Below are 22,801 nucleotides of genomic sequence, written 5' to 3'. Positions count from 1 at the left end.
TTATATATATATATATATATATATATATATATATATATATATATATATATATATATATATATATATATATATATATATAATCCTTTAATAATTACAAAAAAGGAAAATAATTAACGAGCTACTTGTAAAAATAATTAAAATAAATATTTAGCCTCGGGTCCACTGGAAATTCCCTCTGCATAGTACTCTAGCTTGGTAGTTTTCCACTGTCTGTTTGGGGTTGAGCTCTGGAATTTGACGGGACTTAAAAAATCACCTACAGACGATTGACACCCAATCATTCCAGATAACGCTTGCATCCTCTGTATTACCGCGAGTGCTGACATAGAGTTAGCCGATGCTTATTCCCTAGATATCGTCATTGCTTCTTCTCCGAGAAAAGAAGTTCACAACCCATAGGCCTTCTACCTCTACACGGCATTGCTCCGTCAGGCTTTCGCCCTTCCGAAAAATTCCCAACTGCTGTCTCCCGTAGGAGTCTGAGTTGTGTCTCAATTTCAGTGTGGCTGATCATCCTCTCGAATCAAATACTGATCATTCAACAAATTTTTTAAATTAAGCTTATGAACGCTAATTCAGATAAATTTTAGAAATTAAAAATTGAATTTTAGTTTTGAAATATGGAATGATTTTTTAAACATATATGTCAAAATTGAATTATAAAAATAAATATAATTTTAAAAAATTATAAAATTGAATTGCAAGCTCCAATGCGTTAAAAATTGTGAGCTGTGTTTAATTTAATATTTTATGGACAGCTCTGGACATAGATTTTCTCGCTGTTTCTTGCCACTTTTGCTAGTAAACCAAAAGTCAATAAATAAAGACAAATTTTTATTGGAGGGAGGTCGTTGTAATTAATTACTTAATTAATTAATTAATTACTTAATTAATTACTTTGATTAGTGAATCAAGGAACATAATCTTATTTCATATAAAAATTGGGGTTTTTATTGAGAGAAAGATGCTGCACATGGACAAATGAATCATTATATATATATATATATATATATATATATATTTTAAATATAATTGATTTTTAGTTGACCATGTAATTTGATTAAAAATTAAAAAATAAAACTTTTATCCAATTAATATTAGATAAAAATCATATAAATTCATAATTTTTTATAAATTTATTATTATCTAGTAAACATACTTTTAATAATTCAATATCGATTTTAATGGTATGAAAAATAGCATTTATATGTGTAAAATTAAATATAATATAAAATTTAGACGAGATATATATGGTTGAAAGTGATTTTAATTACAAAAGTGCCATTGTAGTGAAAAACACGGAACAACCTATTAAAAATGCTTCTTAATCAATAAAATATGAAAAAGGCATTTTTCATCCCAAATTAAGTTGTACAAGTTAACCCTCCCGATATCTTGCATCAATGAAGTTTTCAAATTCAAAGATTCTTATGGTTTTATTTGATATAAAGTTTAAATCATCGTCATGGGTACGTGACACTTTTAGTTCTATCCTCTAAAAAAATTCAAGTATGTCGACAAACCATCATTTCTTTATTTAACGTGAGCGTTCCAACAAAAATTTAATACTACTTTATTAAGATTTTTAAAATTAGAACGATAATACAATGATTAAACAAACCCTGTAACCCTCCTCCTTCGATGACGATTCAATTTTTTATTTTTTTATTTTTGGAGTTTATACTTAGTTTCCTCGAGAACAAAAAAAAAAAAAAAAAAAAAAAATAANATGATTATAAAAGAGGAAATTAATTGTTTATTGGGATTGATTCCCTCATAGGTTGAAATTGAGGCATGTGAGTCAAGATAAGAGTCAATGTTTATCACAAAGAAGATGGGGTTTTCTCAATTGTCAATCCAAAACGTTTGACCAAATGGGAATAAGGAATCAACATCACTGTTTCAAGTAATATCAACCAATTTTCTTTTTGTCCAAATAAGATAATGGTCTTGAAATAATGAATTTATTGATTCAAGGAAATGATGGTTGTCTGTTGTCCCTAAGAAAACAACAAATTAAAGTCAACGTAAGGGTAGTAAAGTAATTCAACACATTGATTCAGAACTTGGAGAGAGTAGAGTGAGGATATCTCCCCCTACAAACATCACATATTTCTAATATCTAAATTTTTTGTTACTATATGTTTTCATAAGCCATGGAGATTTGGATGTGATCAAAGCCAAAAAAGAAAAGAAAAAGTTATACGTACTCGTAGGAAGATGGCTGTTGTCCCCTGCTCGGGCAATTGTAAGGGCCCGTCCTCTCTCTATATCTTCTTCCCTCTTAACGGCTACGACCTTTGCTTTCTTTATAAGGGCGTAGAAACCTCTCCCTGATAGAAGCGTTTTAAAAACCTTGAAGGGACCCGAAAAGGAAACCTAAAGTCTGCTAGTGATGGGCTTGAGCTGTTACAAATGGTATCAGAGTCAGATCCTAGACAACGTGCCAATGAAGACACTGGCTTCTAAGGAGGTGGATTGTGAGATTCTACATGGGTTGGAGAGAGGAACGAAACATTCTTTATAAGGGCGTGAAAACCTCTCCCTCATTGACGCGTTTTAAACCCCTTGAAGGGAAGCCCAAAATTTGCTTGCGGTGGGCTCGAGCTGTTACAAATGGTATCAGAGCTAGATCCTAGACAGCGTGCTATCAAGGACACTGGCTCCCAAGGAAGTGGATTGTGAGATCCTACATAGGTTGGGGAGAGGAACAAAGCATGCCTTATAAGGGTGTGGAAACCTTCAAAGGGGTTTTAAAAACTTTGAAGGAAAACTCGAAAAGGAAAGCCCAAAAAGGACAATATGTGCTCGCTGTAGACTTGGGTTATTACATTATCATTGCCACCACTCCGAGGACCAATATCCCTATTGTAGCCATTGTCTTTGACATAGCCATTTTGAGGATAACGGTCACTAACATCATATCTATCAAAGCGATCTCCAGCAAAAGGGTACCTGCAGAGTTTGCATACAAAATCTCAGATGTAGTGCCAGGGCGTACACATATAGAACGTATGTGAATGAGTGTATAACACATACTCTTCCATCCTCACATCACTATAATTATTAGAACAAATAAGAGATGTAAAAAACTACCCGTTGTAGTCTCGATTTCCATACTTATGATCTCTACAATCAAAATGATCTCTATCACCATATCGCCCTTCATCATAACGGTCATCCACATACCGGTCGTGATCTCCTCCAAAACGATCCCCAACGGCCATCACCATCAAATCGAGAACGTGACGAAAATGAACCTATACCCCTCCCAAGTCAACAACTAACTGAAGAGCAGTCTCGTGCCCAATGCCCTGGACTTCCAAATTGAAGCATTCATCTTGCCCTACAGATCTATCTCCTCCTCTCCCAAAACTAGCTCTACCACCAGATGAATAGCCTCCTCCTCTGAGGCATGGCTCTGCATCATCTCCCTCCATCTTAGGTTCAGCCTTATTTACTGAGATAATCCGCTCACTAAACTCATGCCCATGCATCTCTCTGATTGCATCAAGTTAAATATCTCTTCAATGCTCTTGAATCTTAAAGGAGCAGACATCAGGTATGAACTACTTTGCAAAATCATTTAACAAGGAGGCCCCGTGTACATCAACAAAAAACTGACTATTAGAGTTCTAGAAGTATCTGCTCAACCCAACAACTTATAACACAAATTTCGTCTCTGGATTGTCAGGGAATTGTTTTGACAATGCTTTTCTTACAAAATACTATCAGTTTCCCACCAATTTCTTCCAATGTACGTATACTGATGGATAGCATTTCTTGTCTACTAACACCATTTCTTCCAAGAACAGTAAGAAACAGAGCCCGAATCAAACTATTTGCTACAATCTAGCAAGTAAAACTAATCTGAAGAACTCGGATTCATGTAGCTTAAATAAATCAATACATCCTGATGGTTTCCACGTGCACAAAATTTAATTAATAAACAAATGAGAAACACAAGACGAAAGTTTACCTGAGCTTCAAGAATTTTGCCGAACCGGCTGAAAGCATTCTCAAGCTGATCTCCGAGATATTCAATGAGAGTCCTCCAACAAACATTCGCAGCCATTACCTCCTCCGGCTATCAATCAGATGCGATTCCTACAGAAAACAAAAAACATAACTGGAAACTGAATACGATCTACTCAGAAAATACAGAAATCGAGCCTCTCCGCCTGATTCGACATGGTCCATTTCAAATCAAAATTTCAGAGTTGCAAAGAGAGAAGAATTAACACTCACCTCTGTGCCTGTAGTAGCAAGTCCATGAGCGCCACAGGGTGTGCAGGGTGCAGGGTTCAAGGCTCCAGAGCTTAAACCCTCTATGGTCCGTGGTCGAGTTATTCCGCGGTCCGTACTAAATTATAAAATTTTGGGCTTGGGCTTAATATTGGGCCTGTAACTGGGCCTGATCTTGGGCTTGGGCTTGACTCTTTTCTGGTAGGGGACATGGTCTTTTTTGGGGCCTCTTGGTGTTATTTTAAAGACTTTGATTTTATGCAATTTATTTATTCGAAATAAATCAATTTTAATCCTTTGTATTAATTTGGAATTTAAAATTTTAATTTAATAAAAATAGACCTTAAAATATTGGAATGTATATAAAGAAGGGCTTCCTAATTATTATTACTATTATTATTATTTATTTTTCTATTTTTTTCCAATTTTAATCCCTAAATTTGTATTAATTTGGAATTTAAAATTTTAATTTAATATAAATAGACCTTAAAAATTAAAAATAGAATGTATATAAAAAAGGCTTCCTAATTATTATTATTATTATTTATTTTTTCCGTCTTAATTTTGATGCGTTTTTAAATGCAGAATACAAGCAAGATCCGCGTGTAGAAACAACGATGACTTGGAATGACAAAAATACCCCTTCTTCAGAAGTTCGGTAAAGGGTTTTTCCGTCAATTCACATAATTGGAAAAAATAGTTAAACCCCATTATCCATTCCTAGTCACATCCACGTCATCAGCCGACGCGAGTCGTCAAATCGGAGAAGAAAACGCCATGCATTTTGACGAAAACGATCGCGATTTTTTCTGTTCTCATTTCCATTTTCTTTCTCTTTGAGCTTCGTTATCTGCTTTTCGCTTGAACACAGACACCGAGATTTGGATTTTTTTTGTTAATTGCATTGTGTCTGTTCTTCTTTATCGATTGGAATAATGCATTGGTGATGTTTCCACCTCGAGGTATGAATTTGAATGCGCTTTTTTCTGGTGAATCTGTTTCTTCTTTCTGTTGTTTTGATTTCGATTCCGATTCTGTGTGTTTTTGTTCCTTGGAAATGCGCGCTTGGATGTTTATTGGACCAAATGTATTTGATATTGTGTAGAATCTGTTGCGCTGGTGGCTCTTTTTACGGGATTTTGATTTGTTCCCGACGTTATTTTTCATTTCGAGATTAAATTCGCTTTTCCATTAGGTTCGAATTCGATGGTTAGGTTTGGTTAGGTCATGTTAGGTGTGAGAGCAAAAGAATCCTAGGTCGTATAGTTGTAGTGTTTTCGGTTGAGGAGTTGGGAACTCTCGTCTCTCATTTATTTTATTTTATTTTATCTTGATCCTCTAAAATGATGGAGAATGTTAAATTTCTTCGAAGAACCATCTAGCATTTGATTTCTTTACGGGAGAAATGGTTATTAAATTTCTGTTAATTTACTTGATTGGCTCATCAGACGACACTCCAGGTCCTCAAAACGGACCTATTGATCTGATTGGACCATGACGATAATTGGAGGTAGTGTCTGACTTTGTACGAGTACAATTATGGAGCCTCATTTGTTTTTTCTTGACAAATAGACAGTATTGATTCAGTTCTATGCATTTTTATGTCATCGAGGTGGATAGAGAAACACGGTCTTGTCTGCTTTATGGAACAAGAAACAGGGTTAGTTCTTCCAGTCCACCGAATCTGTATTGGTTTAGTTCATACTTCAGAGTACGGAAAGAAGAAAAGTTTGAGGATCCTGAAACATTCACGGTTCTTGTTTTGAAATTTTTCCTTAGTGGCCAATGGAAATGTTACTTAAGAAATCTTTTTATAAACTTATTTACACTACGATCTCCTATTGAAAAGTAGTTCCTGATATACATTCAATTGAGGATCAGTTAGTCGGAGTCGAAGTAGATTATTTCGAAATATTTCTCATCTATTCTATTATGTATGTGCATATGTTGCCATAAAAGTTTCTCAATACAGTTGAACATCAACCAGTTTCTTCGCTAGTTTTATTCTGTCAAGCAGGTTAAGTAAGAAGTTCTGCAAATTTTGTTGCAGCCCATGTTCAAATAGCTTAACAAGATTGTGGGTTTCAGTTTGAAACTAGACTGATTGTTTTAATGGGCATATATAAAACTTGTAGTGAGAATATTGTTCAATTTTTGTGAACGTTGACTTTTTTTGTCAGTTGGTATGTTTTTCAGCTTGTCTTCTTGTTTCTGTTTCTAGTGGATAATATATATATATATATGGTAACTAACTGTTCTGAGGAAGCCTTTTATGTCAGAACCTGCTAGGTATCTCTTGTGGGCATCTAAAAGAGAGTTCGTGCTTTATTATTGCAGGAAGGAATGAGTCTATTAGTTCAGAGAAGCTGGAGATGAGTAAAGAAAGTTCCCATACAAAAGAGAAAACGACTATTGGTCGTTCTTCATCTAGTGAAGTGAAGAAGCCTGCAGAAAAAGAGCTAAGCTCCTCCACGTTTGTTAACCAGGGTAAGGCACCTATTTTCAGTTTCTTGGAATTGGATTTTTTTATTTTTTATATTTTTTATGATTTATTATGCCTGTTGTAAACGGATGACCCCATGGAGCTTGGAAGTTTTAGAATAAATGCTTACAAAGAAAAAAAAAAAAAAAAAATAGCAAAGCTTGTTGTTTGATTCTGTTGATGTAGTTGTTTTTTAGGTTCCCTATAGCAATTTATGTATTCCATTCGAAATAGAGACTCCAATTAGACTCTCGTACTTGGGAGTGACTGCAATGGGAAACAATAAGTCCCAGCTAGTATCTTAGAAGATGTTGGCATTGGTTGACGAAATGGTGATGGAATAATTGAATTGATCTTAGTTTTCTGAATGTGGTAAATGCATGTATGGGTGTTAAAGGTGGAAGTCAGGAAAAACTGAAGGAAAATGGACTTATCTGAGCAGAGCTGATGTTTTCTGAGGGAAGATGGTCTTCTTCCTGACCTATAGATTTTTGTTTCATTGATTGAATATCAGATGATGCAAATCATGAAAAGGGATCTACCATGAATTAAAAAGGAATTATTTGTTTCTTCAATCCTAGATTTCTTAAAATAGTGACACATTAAGATTGGTTTGAAATGTATGTTCATTATCGTTCTGTTTCGATGTGTTGTGTAGCTGCAATTCGTTGGCATGAGAGTAGGAAGAAGTGGGTCGATTCTAAACAATCTCAACAACAACAAAGAATGGAAAGGGATTCGATCATAAGGTGACCTCTCGCTCTTCTGAATTTTTTCAGTTGCAAAGAATTTAATCATTCCATCGTGCTTTTGCTTACAAGTAGTTTAGTTGGTGAACTTGAAAACAAGTTTATAATCATAAATGGAGATTTCTGCACGCACAGATAAAGTTGAACAAGAAATCCTACTGTGGTTATGAAGCTGCACAAAACACTGTAATACTATTAAAATAAACCCTGAAAAATAACAACAAATTATCCAAGAAAGGAGTGGGCAAACAAGTAGACCTCCCAGTTTTTGAGGATCAAAATATGCCTGAAGATATTATTAACTTAAGCTTATAGAATTTAAATTAAAATTTTTAAAACGTCGAGGTAGCAACTACTCTGGGATCAATTAAATGAAATTAGCAAAGATGGAAATAAAAAGTTCTGTAGTTCTAGAATCAACTCTTTGGCAGGGGATAACTCGTCCATAGCCATAGACCATAACTAAGAAATCAAGATTATTTGTAATAGCTCCATTCATATGCGCAGCTGCTGGCCCACGTTATTATAAATGATTCAACAGGCTTAGCATTAAAGAGAAGTAAAGTGCAAGCAGAAATAGGTCATTTTATATCCTGAAATAATGTGCATTTCCCATTTTTTAATGAACAAGTATTTGATTTTCTAGTGTTGCTTTCCTTGACCCCCATCCCAATAAAGAAACATTTACTATGCATATAATCTAAATGATAATTTTTCACTCTGAATTTGCAGCTGGTCAACAGCATATGAAGATTTGCTCTCCACTTACGAGCCCTTCAGTGAGCCAATACCTCTCCCTGTAAGCTTCTGAAAAGGGCATGCAATTACGATACATACATACATGTATGTATGCATGTATGCATATATATATATATATATATATATATTCCATCTGCCTACTCAATCAATTGCACATGAAAACCAGATTTCTGTTAATGTTGCATGTGTTCTTGGTTCTTCTGATAAGGAACGTTATTGGGGTATTAATGATATCTTAATAAACAGCTAGGGAGTTTGTTAGGAGAGTTTAGTTTTAATTGAGGTGGACATTGATTAAGTTGGTTTAGGCTTGAGTGGCATTCAAGAAAGGGGAGGTTCTCTTGTTTATCTTTTACGTCGCAATATGTTTCGGGTTCTATCAGCTGCCAATAACGTTTGTTGATGCTTGTGATGTGACTGGCAGGAGATGGTAGATTTCTTGGTTGATATATGGCATGATGAGGGGCTTTTTGACTAGATAACACAATAAATATTTAAGCAGTAGACAAGTTTCGAGACCGAGGTACCGAGTTTCGGGATACTACCAGTTCTTCCATCTACTAATTCTATGAAGATTATGATCTTACATCGTTGTGATCTTTGTTCAAACTAGCAGCTAATTCAACATTTGTTTTATTGGCCTCTGTTTATGGGGGTAACATCTGATATTTTTGCACAAGTTCAGAGTCGTGGACACTTATTTGGAGAATTACTTTTTATTTTTTATGTTTTTTTTTCTTTTTTGCAGAGTTGCTATTAATGACTCTGATAAAAGTTAATGGTATTGTCGAAGCATCTAATATTACCAAATATATGATTTAATTAGTTAATTAATAGGTGATTTTGATTTAAGTTTGAAGTAAAATTATGTGTTTATTTATTTTTCTTTTTTAATTAGATAGATTTTGATTAAATTCTACAACATATTTGCAAATTTTTTTTTTAACACATCGCAAGTGTTTCTTGTTTTGAATTTAAGTTTGATTTGAATGGTTTTATTTCTATGAAATTTTAAATTTTTGAAAAATATGTATTTATACCTATCTCTTATGATGATTTACTGTTAAAGAGATTGCACTTGAACCACTAATGCACTCCGGACCTGTCGTTAGTCACACAACTATAATGCACGAACTGGTACTGTTGTATTACAGTTCGTAGCATGGCAAAGAGCACACTTGACAGGAGATAGACACAGGCGGTAGAAAGAAGCAAGCCCCTAGAGTAGAGTGTGAGGGAGACATAGCGCCCGAAGCAAGCCCCTAGAGTAGAGTGTGAGGGGGACATAGTGCCCCTAGAGTAGAGTGTGAGGGGGACATCGCTTCCATTTCCAAGTACAATCCGCCCCTAATTCAAATAGAGTAGAGTGTGAGGGGAACAAGCTTCCATTTCCAAGTACAATCCGCCCCTAATTCAAATATAGAGTAGAGTGTGAGGGGAACAAAGCTTCCATTTCCAAGTACAATCCTAGAGTAGAGTGTGAGGGGAACAAAGCTTCCATTTCCAAGTACAATCCGCCCCTAATTCAAACAGAGTAGAGTGTGAGGGGAACAAAGCTTCCATTTCCAAGTACAATCCTCCGCATCAAAGCGTTCTGTTTTTCCAAAATTTTTGCTCGGAGCGCTACTTTTAGACCTTTGTATGTTTAATTCTCAAATCTCATCATATAAATAGAAATTTAAACAAGCCCAAGTGCAATTTGCAAGTTAAATTAATTAAATTTTATGGCTTAATTCATGAATCTTCAAAAGTGTAATAAATCCATAAAGCTCCCATAAATTGAAAATTTTTAAAATTTATTTATTTATAAGGTAATAAATTGGAGTTTATGCTACTAAAACTCTAAAACTTACAATTTCATGATTAATAAATACCAAAAGATGCTCTGTTCTCTCCATTCCAAACTTCAATAGCCATTCTAACAAAATAAAAGCCTGGCTCTTACAGCCTTGCTGCTGCTTACCTCGACCTTCCTCAAGAAAGACAGCTTTTATCCATAGCCAGAGCAGAGCCTGTTTTAAGGGCATATTAAATGAAGATAGGCAGTAAGGCACCACAGCTCATTTCCCCTCTCTTCCTCAGAGGTAGTATTTCTCCATTTCTCAACTTTGTTTTCGGTCTTCTCGACCATTAACCGTCCTGGATGATTGATTACTGAAGGCAGCAAACGAAGATCCCAGTGATGTGGTCGACTTCCTCCACCAGATACTATTACTAGCCGATATATTCTCGTTAAGCTTAAATCTGAAGTGAAATCTTCTGAGCAATCAATCTGCAGGTTGTAGGAAAAAATGGCTTAATGTCATTGCCATTTCAAAAAAGGACTCCACTTCTACAAATTTGGAGTGGGTGAATTTAAATTCTAAGAGATGCAATAGTAAAAGATTTCATAACATCACTGTTTTTTTCAAGAAGCCTATTTCAACTTCAGCTATAAAATGAACGGTTAGAAGAGAAAGGACTTTAAACTAATTTCCCTTGGTCTTTTATCAATATGGTTTTGGTCAAAGTTCATTTTGTTGAACGAAAAAACAATTGTAAATCCATCATTTTCGATTCTTAATTAAAACCCTTCTTTTCCAAGAGAGCATCTTAGAAGTCCCAATGTACAGGATCGAATATTTATATGCCATCCCAATCAGATTAAAAAACCTTTCTTTTCCTTTTTCACCGACGACTTTACTCCGAACAAACCTCCTCCTGTGGGTAAGGACAACAAAGCACACGGGCGGAGGTCTACAATCAGATTTAATCCTATCTTATCTGCTATAAGCGTGATTTAGATTTAGTAGGTGCAAAATCTAAGAATGCCTTCTGAATGTTATCCTTGAGACATCCTGAGCTATGCTCTCACATAGAATTTTGCGTTAAAGCCTCAGGGTTTGTCATCAGGATTTTCCCACTGTAAGTACTTCCTCAATTTTGGTCAAGTCAATGGCTTAGATGAAAAGTAAAGGCAGGGAAAATCCAGAAAAGCCAAGGGATTTCGCAAAAGAATTAGTCCAATTGACATTGAGAGGGAAATAATTACATAAGCCTTTGAAGTGGATACACACATACACCAATTTGAAATGAAGGAACACAACTAGATGAGTACAAAAAAGAGAAAAAGGAAAAATGTCCATTTTTATCATCAAAGCCTTTGGAATCGATACACACACAGAAAAATTTCCACAGCAAATGAATAATAGACTAAGAGGTGACCTGATTCTCCCTATGAGTTTGTTTTTTTTTTTTTTTTTTTTTTTTTTTTTTTTTTTTTTTTTTTTTNTCTCCCTATGAGTTTGTTAGGATTCAGTTGTTGTTGTTGTTCTTCTTCTTCAGGCTTAAACTGTTAATAACAGTATGTCTGTCCTTTTGAGTTCAACATAACATTTGGAGTTGGGGATCTATTGGGTAAGGGGATGTGTCTTAACCGATTGAGCTATGTTCAAGTCGGCTAGCTCTTATCCTTGAAATTCCTGACATTATCATGAAGCAGAAATTAAGCTACCTACCTATAACTCATTCTTAGTTAATGCACCTGGCAGCCTAAATTTAAGGTTTGTAAGCTTAATTTCATCTAACAATGTCTCCCAAACATCATGCACCAAAATCATACAGAAATTAGAGGCTCAAAATATGATGTACGACAGAAGAAAAAAACCCATAAAAGTAAAAACCACGTACCTTCGCAAACTCTTAACAAAGAGACAAGCTGAAAGTTACTCATCTTCACCACTCTCGTCACTGAAATAACTCGCTTTCTTCGCTTTTTTCTTCTCTACAACGTTCTCACTGCTAGTCAGCAGTCTTTGGTCTGCATCTCCGTCCACCACTGAGGCCCAATTGTCATCCTCAAAACCTTCCCCATCATCCGATCCCCAATCCTCCTCGTGTCTAGCACCGACTCCACCCTTTCTCACCCGCTTCGGTTCAGGTCGCTCCCTTGGCCCCAATTGATTTTTAGGACACTCATAAGACAAATGTCCATCAACTGCGCCGCACTCGTAGCACCTACTCTTGTCCTTATAAACCCTCTTCCTTATAAACTCAGCGGCGCGACCATTATCATTCGCTATAGCAACCTTCAGAGCACGGCCATTCAAAATCTTCCCATGCATCTGTTTCACGGTCTTTACCGCGTCGTCCTGAGAAATAAACTGGACGAACGCAGCGCCGCGAGACTTGCGAGTCTGCCGATCTTTCAACACCGTAACACGAGCGATCTTACCGAAAGTGGAGAAGAGAGTATGGAGATCGGAATTAGTGAGTGAATAGTCGAAATTGGAAACGTAGACAGTAGACTTCGAAGGAACCAAACCACCAGAACCTCCGCCGGACTTGGTGGAAGAGTGTGACTGCGATTGCGATGAGAAGTGCGACTGTGAAGACGACGACGGCGGCGGTGGGGCAGAAGAGGTGGCGGAGGGATATCGATAATAGAAGGTTTCGTCGTCGTCGCTGTCGCTATTAGGGTTTTTGGCTCTCTTCCCCTTGCGCGACATTTTTTCACCGTCCGTCTCCAGCAAACGACCAATTTGGCGGTCATTTAAAGTAACCGCACCTTTTTAGGTTAAAATACAATTTTGACCTTTTATTTTAATTTATGCCCCTCAATTTTTAAATTAAAATTAAAATTTTCAATTTTTCAATTTTTTTTTTTAATTTCTATATATACTTAATAAAAAATAAAATGTTAAAAATATATAAAATTCAAATTCATATTCATATTTAAGAGCTATTTATCTTCAATTTTTTTTTAATTTATCAGAAAACTATTAATATTAATATTTAAAATTTAATGGTCTCTTAATTAACATTTTAAAAAGTTCAATAATTAAATAAAGAGAAATTTAAAATTATAATTTAACTTTTTAAAGATTATTAATATTTTTTTTTCTTTTCTAGTACGAGTATAATTAAAATATTGCTGATGTTTTTATAATATATATATATATATATATATAATTCAATTTGGCCTTATATATTATGGAAAAATTCAATTAAGTCCCATAAAATTATTAAATTTGTTAAGAAAAAAAAAATAAACAACCTGTAATAAACTAATTTTCTGAAATTTCCATGATAAGGGTATTTTCGTAATTTTACTTTATTACAATAATCTTCGAGCAGAAGAAGAAAGCCCCCCGCGAGAGCGAGAGAAATAGGTTAGCTGCTTCTCCAAGCCCCACCGGATTCAATGGCAGAGCTCTGCTGACGGAAATAAATTCGAATTTGGCTCTACATGCCGTCGTCGGCTAAATTTTCTGTGAAGCCTGAAGAAGAACACAAAATTCAGCGCTTTCATCTGCCTCTAACGACCCTCAAGAAGCCTGAGCGCCTCGGTTTTCTAGGGTTTCCTGTAAGTGATCCTTTCTCTCTTTTTTTGCGAATTTATCCATTTTAATCATGCTTGTTTTCTTATATGTCCTGGCACTGGTTGAAGAATGGAGATTCTATTTTAAATTTTTGTAAAAAAATTACGATAGTTTAGCTGGGTGTTGGCAAAGAGAGCTAATTCCCCTCATGATAAGAATGATCTTCTAGGATCGTAATTATAGGTTTATCTCTAAATTATGATCTCAGGTTAGGTTTGACAATAGCACTGCTTCAATTCTACTCCAAACCAAGGATCACAATAAGGATCTTTGTAATGTCAGTAAATAAGAAATCAATATTGTGTTGCTGTGAAGAAATGATGAAAAATGGTTAATTTCTTCGTAGTTTTATCTACTTCCTGTGTCATTATTTACGTCTTGGGCTTTTCAAGTCAATTCTTGCTGGATCCTTTCATCTAAATTTATAAACTCTCAAATCAAGCTGTAACAAATCGTTACTTTGTTGACAACTCTTGTTGGGAATTTAGGAGGCGCAAGCTGCTGTGGTAAGTTGGATGTTTGTCCCACTTTGTTTGAAATCTGATGCTGAGCTGATATTTTATTTCAGCAAAAACTTAAAACAACCTCAAATGAAGAATGTTGTTTTCATTAAAAAAATCCCATCACTTGTCTCAAAAAGCCAACCAAAATCGGGTAAACCTGACCCAATCATAATCATTTGCCACAGAGTTTGAAACAGTCTGGTATTTAGTTTATGGCCTTGGCGGTTATGGAAGGGCTCAATGGCTTATATTTGGGTTGGGCACAACATAATTTTGGAACATATTACAAGTATGGGGCGTCACAATCGCACTCTTGCGGCAACAAAACAACGATTGTGCAACACTTGTTTTAACCCAGCGAATAAGTCAGCCGTGAGAAATTTGGACGTTGCGGACAACGTCGGCGTATGTTCAGGCCTCGAGTCACGTTTGCGAGAAATGTTTTAGAAAATGTGAGCGAAGAACTACATTTGAAAACGATTTGAAGGAATTGAAGAAAGTAACATTATATGACTATAAGCAAATAAAGGAACACCACAACTTAAATAGCATATAACTCAGTGTAGGAAAAAGTAGCAACTAGTCATATCTCCCTATAGTACATTTTGAGACATCTTAGCCCTGGAGGGTGTAGACATGATTTTGGTGAACAGTCATACACCTCATATTGACACAACATGAAATAGTAAAGACCTATCTAAGATGAAAGCATGTAAAAGGAGTTTGGAACGGACATGTGGTCATGGATAACACGTCCTGGACAAGCATGATCAGGACATCCGACATGCGGGATAAGCATGAGCATGACACGAGACACCCCTAGGCCCCAAGTTTTGATGGTAACAGCTCTTAGATTGGACATCGTAATTGGAAGTCAAAGTTGACGGTTGATATACAGTGGCATTATAAAGATGCATATCCCCTTAAGTATATCTTGTAGGTTCTCGATGTTAGCGTCACGCTTGGCTATGTTGTAATATTATGTTGGCTAACCAGTCTCTAGTGTGTGTCAATCACAATTAAGCGAGGTTGCTCGTACTTCTTTGGGACCATTGTGCATGCAGTTGATTTGGAAACACCATTGCTGAAGTGGTAGGGACTTAACATTGAGAAGTAAGAAATGAAACTTGGAGCTATAATGAACAAACTACAGTGTAGAAGATGTAAGGTAACAATCGTTGTTGACTAAATATTAAGAAGTGAAAGACTCAAAAACTAAGTGCAGATATAGCCCATAGTTAGACAATATTCACAATGAGATTCACCTACATGTTTATATGTCATGGCATGAAATTATATGTAAGCCCAAGCCTACCGCTAGCAGATATTGTCCTCTTTGGGCTTTCTCTTCTGGACTTCCCCTCAAGGGTTTTAAAACGCGTCTGCTAGGGAGAGGTTTCCACACCCTTATAAAGAATGTTTTGTTCTCCTCCCCAACTAATATGAGATCTCACATTCGAGGTTTAGCGTCCTTGCTGGCGCACCTCCCGATGTTTGGCTATGCTACCATTTGTAACATCATCAAAGCCTTTCTTGGGGTAATTTGGCTCGAGAAAAGCCACCGTATTTTCATGGACTAAGCTATGAAATTCTCTTCTTTTTTTGAACACCTTATTTATTCTTTTCTATCTTGGTGTTCATTCTCCCCATACTTTTGTGATTGCCTCTCATTGGTCTAGCTTTTTGTAACTCACATGGAACTCATTGCCCTTTTGTAAATTCATACCATCTATGAAATGAAGGCTCTATGCTTCTCACATCTCCATGCTTAATTTCATGAGATATGCATATGAGTTTATGTTATGATGGCACAACTGCACCGTACAGAAGTTATTTATTAGAACAAGTATATTTACACGTTCTTTTAGCTTTTTTTTTTTTTTTTTTTTTTAATGTGAACTTTGTTATTGGTTTTAGACCCCTGCCAATGCTTAAGTAAGCAAGGCACGCAAATCTAGGCGACAAAGAGGAGATAAGAGGTTGCCTTTTCTATAACTTTCAGATTCACTAAATTATTTGTTACACTGTTTTTTTAATCTATTCTTTGAATTTTTATCTTATTCTTAGTGTTGTTGTGGCACCTCAGCTCTGTTAATTTGTTTGTCTGTCTTCCATTTCTATTAGCAATTACATCTGTTATGTTTCATAAACCCAGTGATGAACTGCCATTCACCTTTGAAAGGATGCATGGATTCTCCACAGTTGATGGCTTTGTGGAGATAGCTGAAAGCTCAGCAGAGATGATCAAGTATATAGCAAATGAACCTTCAACTGGGCTTTTCTACGTTCAACAGCATACAAAAAATGCTGTTCCCAATGTTATCAATCTCAAGAATAGTGTCGTGGACAAGTCTCACGAAACAACTTTGCACGCTGAAGATTCGGAGGATTCAATCACGATGTTGCAGTCGATGAAAGACTGTGGGTTTCCTATTGCTGATGAAATGATCCGAGACATCAAGAAGTCTCTTGCAGTCATGTCAACCAAACACCCAAGAAGAGGTCTGATCCGTAATACTTCTGGTACGCAGCAGCCAGGGAGAATGAGCACTTGGAGATCAGCCACGTGGGGGCGAAGCGCAATCGTTGCCCCACGCGATGATGACAGTGGTGGCTACATTTCGACAGTATTCAAATCAGCGAGAGAAAAGGCAAGCAACTTTAAGTGGCCACAACTTGACATCAAGGAAGATCTTGCACGGGTTGAAGTCGACGAGCTACCACCACAACCTAACGAACCACCAGTTGCATCTGCTAGTTCTACTTCATCACAGCCAGATATAGACACTGAGGAGTTGCCTCTGGCCAGACAAGTTAATGATGAGTTGCAACGGGACGACCAGGTTGATGTCGGTATGAATACCGATTTACTTTCAGTGTCCGATAATTTCGACGACTTCAGGGCTGATAAAGAAGCAAAACTGGAGGAGTGGTTGGGAGGGTCTGGCGGCTTGAATGATGTCAAAGAGATTTGAGGGCAGGGAAAGGCCATCAACATTAATTTTGTGTAGTATAACTGTAAAAATTATCAGATACAGATCACTCTACACACGTTCTCTTCCATCATTTTGTCCGACCCTTAACTTCTAGAGACATCATTCCATAAATTTATTAAATTGCACTAGTGATGAGTTGTATTCCCATAGTTTTGTAACATGAGGCTGTTGAAACAAATATTTATTGTAGTGACAGATTAATATTTATTACTGATAATGTTAGTTTTTCGGCTTTTAATTAAATATCTTACTTAATTGAGCTGAATTTATGCACGGGAGATAAAAGTGATTCCTCGGGAGATTACCTGAAATGTAGAGTTTATATTAATTTGTTAAATCAAATATCTTAAGGTAAGAACACTTGTTTATTTAAGATTCAAATCATTCGAGAAAGGAGATCGACTAAATATCTTAAGGTAAGAACATTGTTTGCGGTTTAGGGTATCTTATTTTCTTCGCATCTTTTTTTAAAGTTTTATATTGCATGATTGATGTATTTATCGCTAACAAATTACGGATAGGTAGATAATACTCATCTAATAAGTGAAATCGTCAATTATATTACGCGATCCGTCTTCATTAAACTAAAGCTAACAATTCTACCTTCTTTCTGTTATATCCGAGTACACATTTGGCTGCAGTAATATTTACTGAGCATAGAGCAACTTTGCTCCAGTAAAAATTTTAACAATCAACTTTGAAGTAAATAATTCAAAACCTTAGTCACCCAATATCACATGAAAGTCCATATACGTTGCTTTGAAGCATATGCAGGGAAATGAAAATGACGACGATCCGCTCATAAGGTGCTGATTCCAATGTGAACTCATCATAAAGCTGAAACAGGTGCTGAATCTTTTTCTCAGTAAAACAAGCTCGGCATCTACAGGTCATGGCTCAGGTAATACTATTTCCGGGTCAATAATTTCAGTTTTATCGAGAGAGCTCAATTGGTTAAAACATACGTTCCAGCCATGTTATTGTAAGGGATCTATGTTTTGACGGTTTCGTTGTCTGGCTGGAACAAAGAAGTTGCCTTTTTAACGGTTAATCGTGTCGACGGTAGAGAGTCCGAGGAGAAATCTACTCATTGCTTCAAAATGTCATGTTGGTTTTGATCTGTGAGAGGCATCAGAAATGTTATCAGGGGAAGGTTGGATGATCATGACATGAATTAAAGAATTAAAGACAAGAAAATGAAGTAAAACCAATCTTATCAGTCTTTAACCATTGGTAAAAAAGAGTTATTCAACATAACCACACACTTCAGTAGAGCGCAAGTACATTCATGTTAGAGATAATTGATGGTTCATCCGAGGCTCGATGTAACCACGATAGAAAGTCCATTCTCGAAAAATTCTAAAGCGTATGCCTATCAACATCACTCTTAAAATCAAGAGGATTAGACTATTTACCTGAACGAAGGGCTGCAGAGGAGTCTTGATCCATCGGTTTAATGTTCTCCAATACTCGATCGTTCGATGTGTTTGAAACAGGAGCATCTGCTACCTTGGTACTGCTTCTCACTATTTTGGCCCTCCTAAGGAGAGAAACAAGATCGCCAATATTGGAAAACTCAGAAAATCGATCGTCAAAGGAACGGTGATAGAAGATGTTAAGACATGTACCTGACTACATTTCGCTTCAGAGTGCTTGTTTTCATCTTCGATGTCCCTTTAGGAAACGAAGTAAAAAATTCAAATTTGATCTGTAATAAATTTGACTGAAATGGGGGACAAGTAGATGTAGATCATGCTCACCTGTTTTGAGAGCTAAATAAGTTGAGGAAGGTTTCTTATTCCCCCTCTCAGCTTTAATGGAAGCAATTACAGAATCAGCATTAGGACCCAGACCTTTTCTTCCTACTAGTCTCACTCCTAGCTTCTCACAGAGGTAATTCAACCTCGTTTCATCGCCCCCTCGCACCTCTCGGAGTTCGAGGGCCTGTTGCCTCGACAACATTGTATAAACATGAAGCTGTTGCTGTTGACTAAAGTGTGATTGAAGTTGTTGGAAAAGCAACTTATTTGTGTGCTGTTGATCTGAGTTCGAACCTTCATGGTTCTTCTTCTGTGAATCATTAAATGTCACCCTTAGAATGACTGTTGACTTCGGGTCAGCATTCTTTCGACCAAAAATGACAGAGAAGCTTCCGAATTCTAAATCTGGCTCTCGAAATAGATCTGCAAGAAGACAAGCACAAGAGTGTGCATTTTTGGAAGGGCCTCTATCGATCTTCAGCCTCAAAGCTCGAGCATTGGCGTAGTTGGCCATATTGGCTGCTTCTCTTAGTCCACTGAGAAACGCTCCATGCATAGTTGCTGGATATCGCCTTGTAGTTGCCTCACCAGCAAAGAAGAGTCTTCCATCTCCCACATTTTCTGCTAGAATGTCATAGTCATCACCCGATGCCCCCACCGCAACATTTGAGTAAGAGCCGAGGCTAAATGGATCGCTAGCCCATCTAGTACAGACTGTTTGAATAGGCTCTGGGACATCAATGCCTTGGGGTTCATAGATACCTGCATCTCTTTACGCGAAGAATCTTTTAACATCACATAATTAACTAGAGCAATCATTGGAAAGTGATATTACAAACATTCCAGTAGGAACACACAATGAAAACAAATAACAACACTCAAAACAGTTCAAAACTTCAAAAGGGAGAAAGGAAAGGATAGAAAGCTAGGGTTCTCCTGGTCCGACGTTTCTAAACGTGATGTACTCGGACATCTTAAGTTTTTCTAGAAGGCTCCTAGTTAATGCTATAAAAGAAGACTCGGTGAGAGATCATTAATTTCGATCCAGGATTTCAAAGACAGATCCTTTCAAAATTGACTGTTTGTTAGAGGTGTTCTAGAAATGTTTGCGATCGAGTAAATAGCTCGACAAATGAATGAATCGGATCGAATTGGAAAATTGAAAGATTTGTACAAGCTATACCTTTCATCACCACTTCGAGTAAAATCGTGAGGTATGAATATGTTAGATACCTGTGACTCGATTGGTGAAATAGTATCTCTCTCCAAACATGTTTTTCTATACAAACCACCAAGGGCGCTGAAAAAGTCTAACTACATTTTCACAGGATCAAAAGTCGTCCCTTCTAATCTTGCCCCTTATCTTACAAAATCAAATCTAAATTGTAACCACATAATCGCTAACAAAAATTTTCGAGTAAAAATGGTATACAACTAACTTTTCAGGGAAAAGTTCAAGTTCAGAGATTTTTTGCAGAAAAAATGGCACGAGCATAAAATTATTACCCTTAAGAATTTCAATAACCCGGGTCACGGCATCTGTAGGGGGCATGCTCTCGAACTTATGTGCAGCTTCACCTGCAACCAAGGCTATCAACAGAGGACCGCCAGCAACAGTTGCATAGTTGTAAAATAGAAAGAACTCTCCTCGACGGCTTGGATCATCAGACAGATGCCCAAAGGTATCAAGATCCATTTCCCAAAACACACGGGGAAAGAGCATAGCAACTTTATTCAACAGTCCAAAACCCAACCTCTTTATTCCATCCAGCTTCCTCTGAGGCAATTCTGGGATGAACTTAATAGAACCACTCTTCAAAACGCCCAGAGGTACAGTGCACAAAGCCATATCACCTTCAAAGACCTGGTTTCCAGCAATAACCTGCACACCATGACTACTGTATCTAATGGTGTGAACTGTTTTCTCATATAAAATTGAAACATTTTCAGCCAGTGCTTGAATCAACCTTCCATTGCCTCCAGCCAAGAAGCAATGATCCCCTCCCATGTCATACGGATCGTCTTGGTCCCAGAATGCAAGTGAAAGCTTCGACAGCAAACCCGCATTTGCATATTCTAGATTAGCAAGATGCCAATTGAACAAGTTCATCTCTTCACTATTAACTGCATCCTCATGAGCCTGCCAGAACGTTTCCAGTGCTGCACCGAGAGAAACGTCGACAGAGACCTCACCCATTGACTGCCTGAGCATACTTGCCTTATCCAAAAGATGGTTAAATGCAGTTTCCACCTTCAAGTCCATATCAGGATCCACGGGCTTCCCGCCCAGCCTATAAAGTGGACACTTATCTCTAACCTTATGAAGAGAATAACCTAATTGTCTAGCCATAATCCCAAGTGGGTTTCCCAAGGTACCAGTCAAGACACTCCCACCTAAATCTGCAGCTGCACATACCCTATTTCCTCCCTCCATCTTCTTCGTATACACCCGCCCGCCTGCTCGCTTCCTGCCCTCCAGAACAGTCACTTTAAAGCCAAAACGCATCAGTTGCCTAGCGGCAGCAAGCCCTGCCAGTCCCGCGCCGACCACAATTACATTGGGCTTAGATGGTTCGGAAGGAATCTTTTCTTTGATTGCAGGAGCAACCCCAAAATTAATATAGCCATGTGAAACCAAGTAATTATAAGCAGTGTCTAGTAAAGTATGACAGTGTGTAGGTATAGAATCAATAAGCATCTCCTTAGTCACCCAATTCGACACATTCTCACGCCACTTAGCAATAATGTGATTCCGAATGATAATATAGTTCACCTGCTCAATACCTCCGATAACAGAGACCACCCGAGCATCAATTTCATCCTCCGTTAAGTGATCAGCAGGAAATCCGGCCGACAGCGCAAGTAAGGCCTCGGCAGTGGATTCTTTATTAATCACGATAATCTCATCGGCCACATCTGGAACATTAGCACTAGCACTTTCAGTGCTAGTTCTGGCTGCCGGTACAGACGCTGAAGAAGAGGAGGAAACGATGCCGTTGTTACCGTTGTTGCCATTGTTGCCGTTGTTCCCGTTGTTGCCATTGTTGCCATTGAAACCTCCGATGGGAAAGGGAGGGAAATTAAACGACGTGACGCTTCGCTGTGGTCTGCCTCTTCTCCGCTTCTTGGGAACTGGAAACGGAAAAAACTGGCTCGAACCAATATTAGGGTCTAGATTTGGAGTGATACTCGTGTTGATCGTTGTATCGGAATTAGGGTTAACATTGAGGCTGAAGTTCTCTTCCGGCAAAAACAAAGTGAACGGAATCGGCGGGAACGAAGCAAATAATTCGGAGTTCTGGTCCGACGGATCCATGATTTTCAGGTGATCGTGAGTCCGAACAACTGAGAGGCGGTCGTCGGAGGAGAGGAAAACAATGGACGGTTTGTTTATTATCCGACAGTGGGTAATTGGAGGACTTACCCGGGAAGAAATCGAGTTTACAAAAATACCCCTACGTTTTATTTTTGGAAAAATATCATTATTATATTATAAACAATTAATTACGTTAAATATAAAATTATTGTTAATTATTTTATTTTAACAATGACACATTAATAATTTTAGTCCTACCATTATTATATTTTCGATTTTTTATTATTATTATGAGTTGGGCGATCTGATTTGAGATTTTGTACTCTGAAGCAATGGATCGTATCTAAATGTTGAGAAAATCAGTGTAAGAGTTTGACGGTTGAAAAAAACGAGATTATGAACCTTTTATTTCATTCATCAATATGGTTATTTCTTATTTAGACGGACGATCATGAGCTCTCTGAGGTCCTCCTAATGAGTCGTGAATGGGATATTACCGTAAAGGTCCATTTACAGGCGAGAACCATAAGCCCTATTAGTCTCGTCTCGTTGTTTTGCCCCTCTTTGAGTGCCTTAAGATGAGTCGATGTTGATCGATGGTGTGGAAACTATGATGTTCCACGTTGGTTGG

General features: G+C 37.2%; 4 protein-coding genes and 1 pseudogene across 9 annotated transcripts; 2 read left to right on the top strand and 3 right to left on the bottom strand.

The window, feature by feature from the left end:
- Positions 1-2,736: 2,736 nt before the first annotated feature.
- Positions 2,737-3,599, bottom strand: LOC111809215 (annotated as a pseudogene).
- A 1,393-nt stretch (positions 3,600-4,992) lies between these two features.
- Positions 4,993-8,961, top strand: LOC111808097. 2 transcript variants are annotated; one of them, XM_023693902.1, is made up of 5 exons: positions 4,993-5,207; positions 6,583-6,732; positions 7,386-7,476; positions 8,209-8,275; positions 8,660-8,961. In XM_023693902.1, the coding sequence occupies exons 1-5, from the start codon at positions 5,192-5,194 to the stop codon at positions 8,711-8,713; spliced, it is 378 nt and encodes a 125-aa protein (XP_023549670.1). In that variant the 5' UTR covers positions 4,993-5,191; the 3' UTR covers positions 8,714-8,961. The 2 variants fall into 2 exon arrangements, with proteins under 2 accessions (XP_023549670.1, XP_023549671.1); XM_023693903.1 differs by having other exon boundaries at positions 8,209-8,319.
- Positions 8,962-10,014: 1,053 nt separating this feature from the next.
- LOC111808046 (U11/U12 small nuclear ribonucleoprotein 31 kDa protein) lies at positions 10,015-12,763 on the bottom strand. The gene is made up of 2 exons (XM_023693823.1): positions 11,905-12,763; positions 10,015-10,507 (listed from the first exon to the last, which is right to left on the bottom strand). Exon 1 carries the CDS (start codon positions 12,720-12,722, stop codon positions 11,940-11,942), a length of 783 nt encoding a protein of 260 aa, XP_023549591.1. The 5' UTR covers positions 12,723-12,763; the 3' UTR covers positions 10,015-10,507; positions 11,905-11,939.
- A 597-nt stretch (positions 12,764-13,360) lies between these two features.
- On the top strand, positions 13,361-17,316 carry LOC111809261. 5 transcript variants are annotated; one of them, XM_023695692.1, is made up of 3 exons: positions 13,361-13,579; positions 16,016-16,077; positions 16,281-17,316. In XM_023695692.1, exon 3 carries the CDS (start codon positions 16,282-16,284, stop codon positions 17,071-17,073), a length of 792 nt encoding a protein of 263 aa, XP_023551460.1. In that variant the 5' UTR covers positions 13,361-13,579; positions 16,016-16,077; position 16,281; the 3' UTR covers positions 17,074-17,316. The 5 variants fall into 5 exon arrangements, with proteins under 5 accessions (XP_023551460.1, XP_023551458.1, XP_023551461.1 ...); XM_023695690.1 differs by having other exon boundaries at positions 16,254-17,316; XM_023695693.1 differs by lacking the exon at positions 16,016-16,077 and having other exon boundaries at positions 16,301-17,316.
- A 315-nt stretch (positions 17,317-17,631) lies between these two features.
- LOC111808862 (protein FLOWERING LOCUS D) lies at positions 17,632-22,281 on the bottom strand. The gene is made up of 5 exons (XM_023695075.1): positions 20,361-22,281; positions 18,855-19,616; positions 18,723-18,768; positions 18,510-18,634; positions 17,632-18,213 (listed from the first exon to the last, which is right to left on the bottom strand). The coding sequence occupies exons 1-5, from the start codon at positions 22,168-22,170 to the stop codon at positions 18,182-18,184; spliced, it is 2,775 nt and encodes a 924-aa protein (XP_023550843.1). The 5' UTR covers positions 22,171-22,281; the 3' UTR covers positions 17,632-18,181.
- Positions 22,282-22,801: the final 520 nt, after the last annotated feature.

Source organism: Cucurbita pepo, chromosome LG13 (genome assembly GCF_002806865.2).
Source record: "Cucurbita pepo subsp. pepo cultivar mu-cu-16 chromosome LG13, ASM280686v2, whole genome shotgun sequence".
NCBI lineage: Eukaryota > Viridiplantae > Streptophyta > Magnoliopsida > Cucurbitales > Cucurbitaceae > Cucurbita > Cucurbita pepo.
The sequence above is the reverse complement of the archived record's forward strand: the minus strand, read 5'-3'. Positions and strand labels throughout refer to the sequence as shown.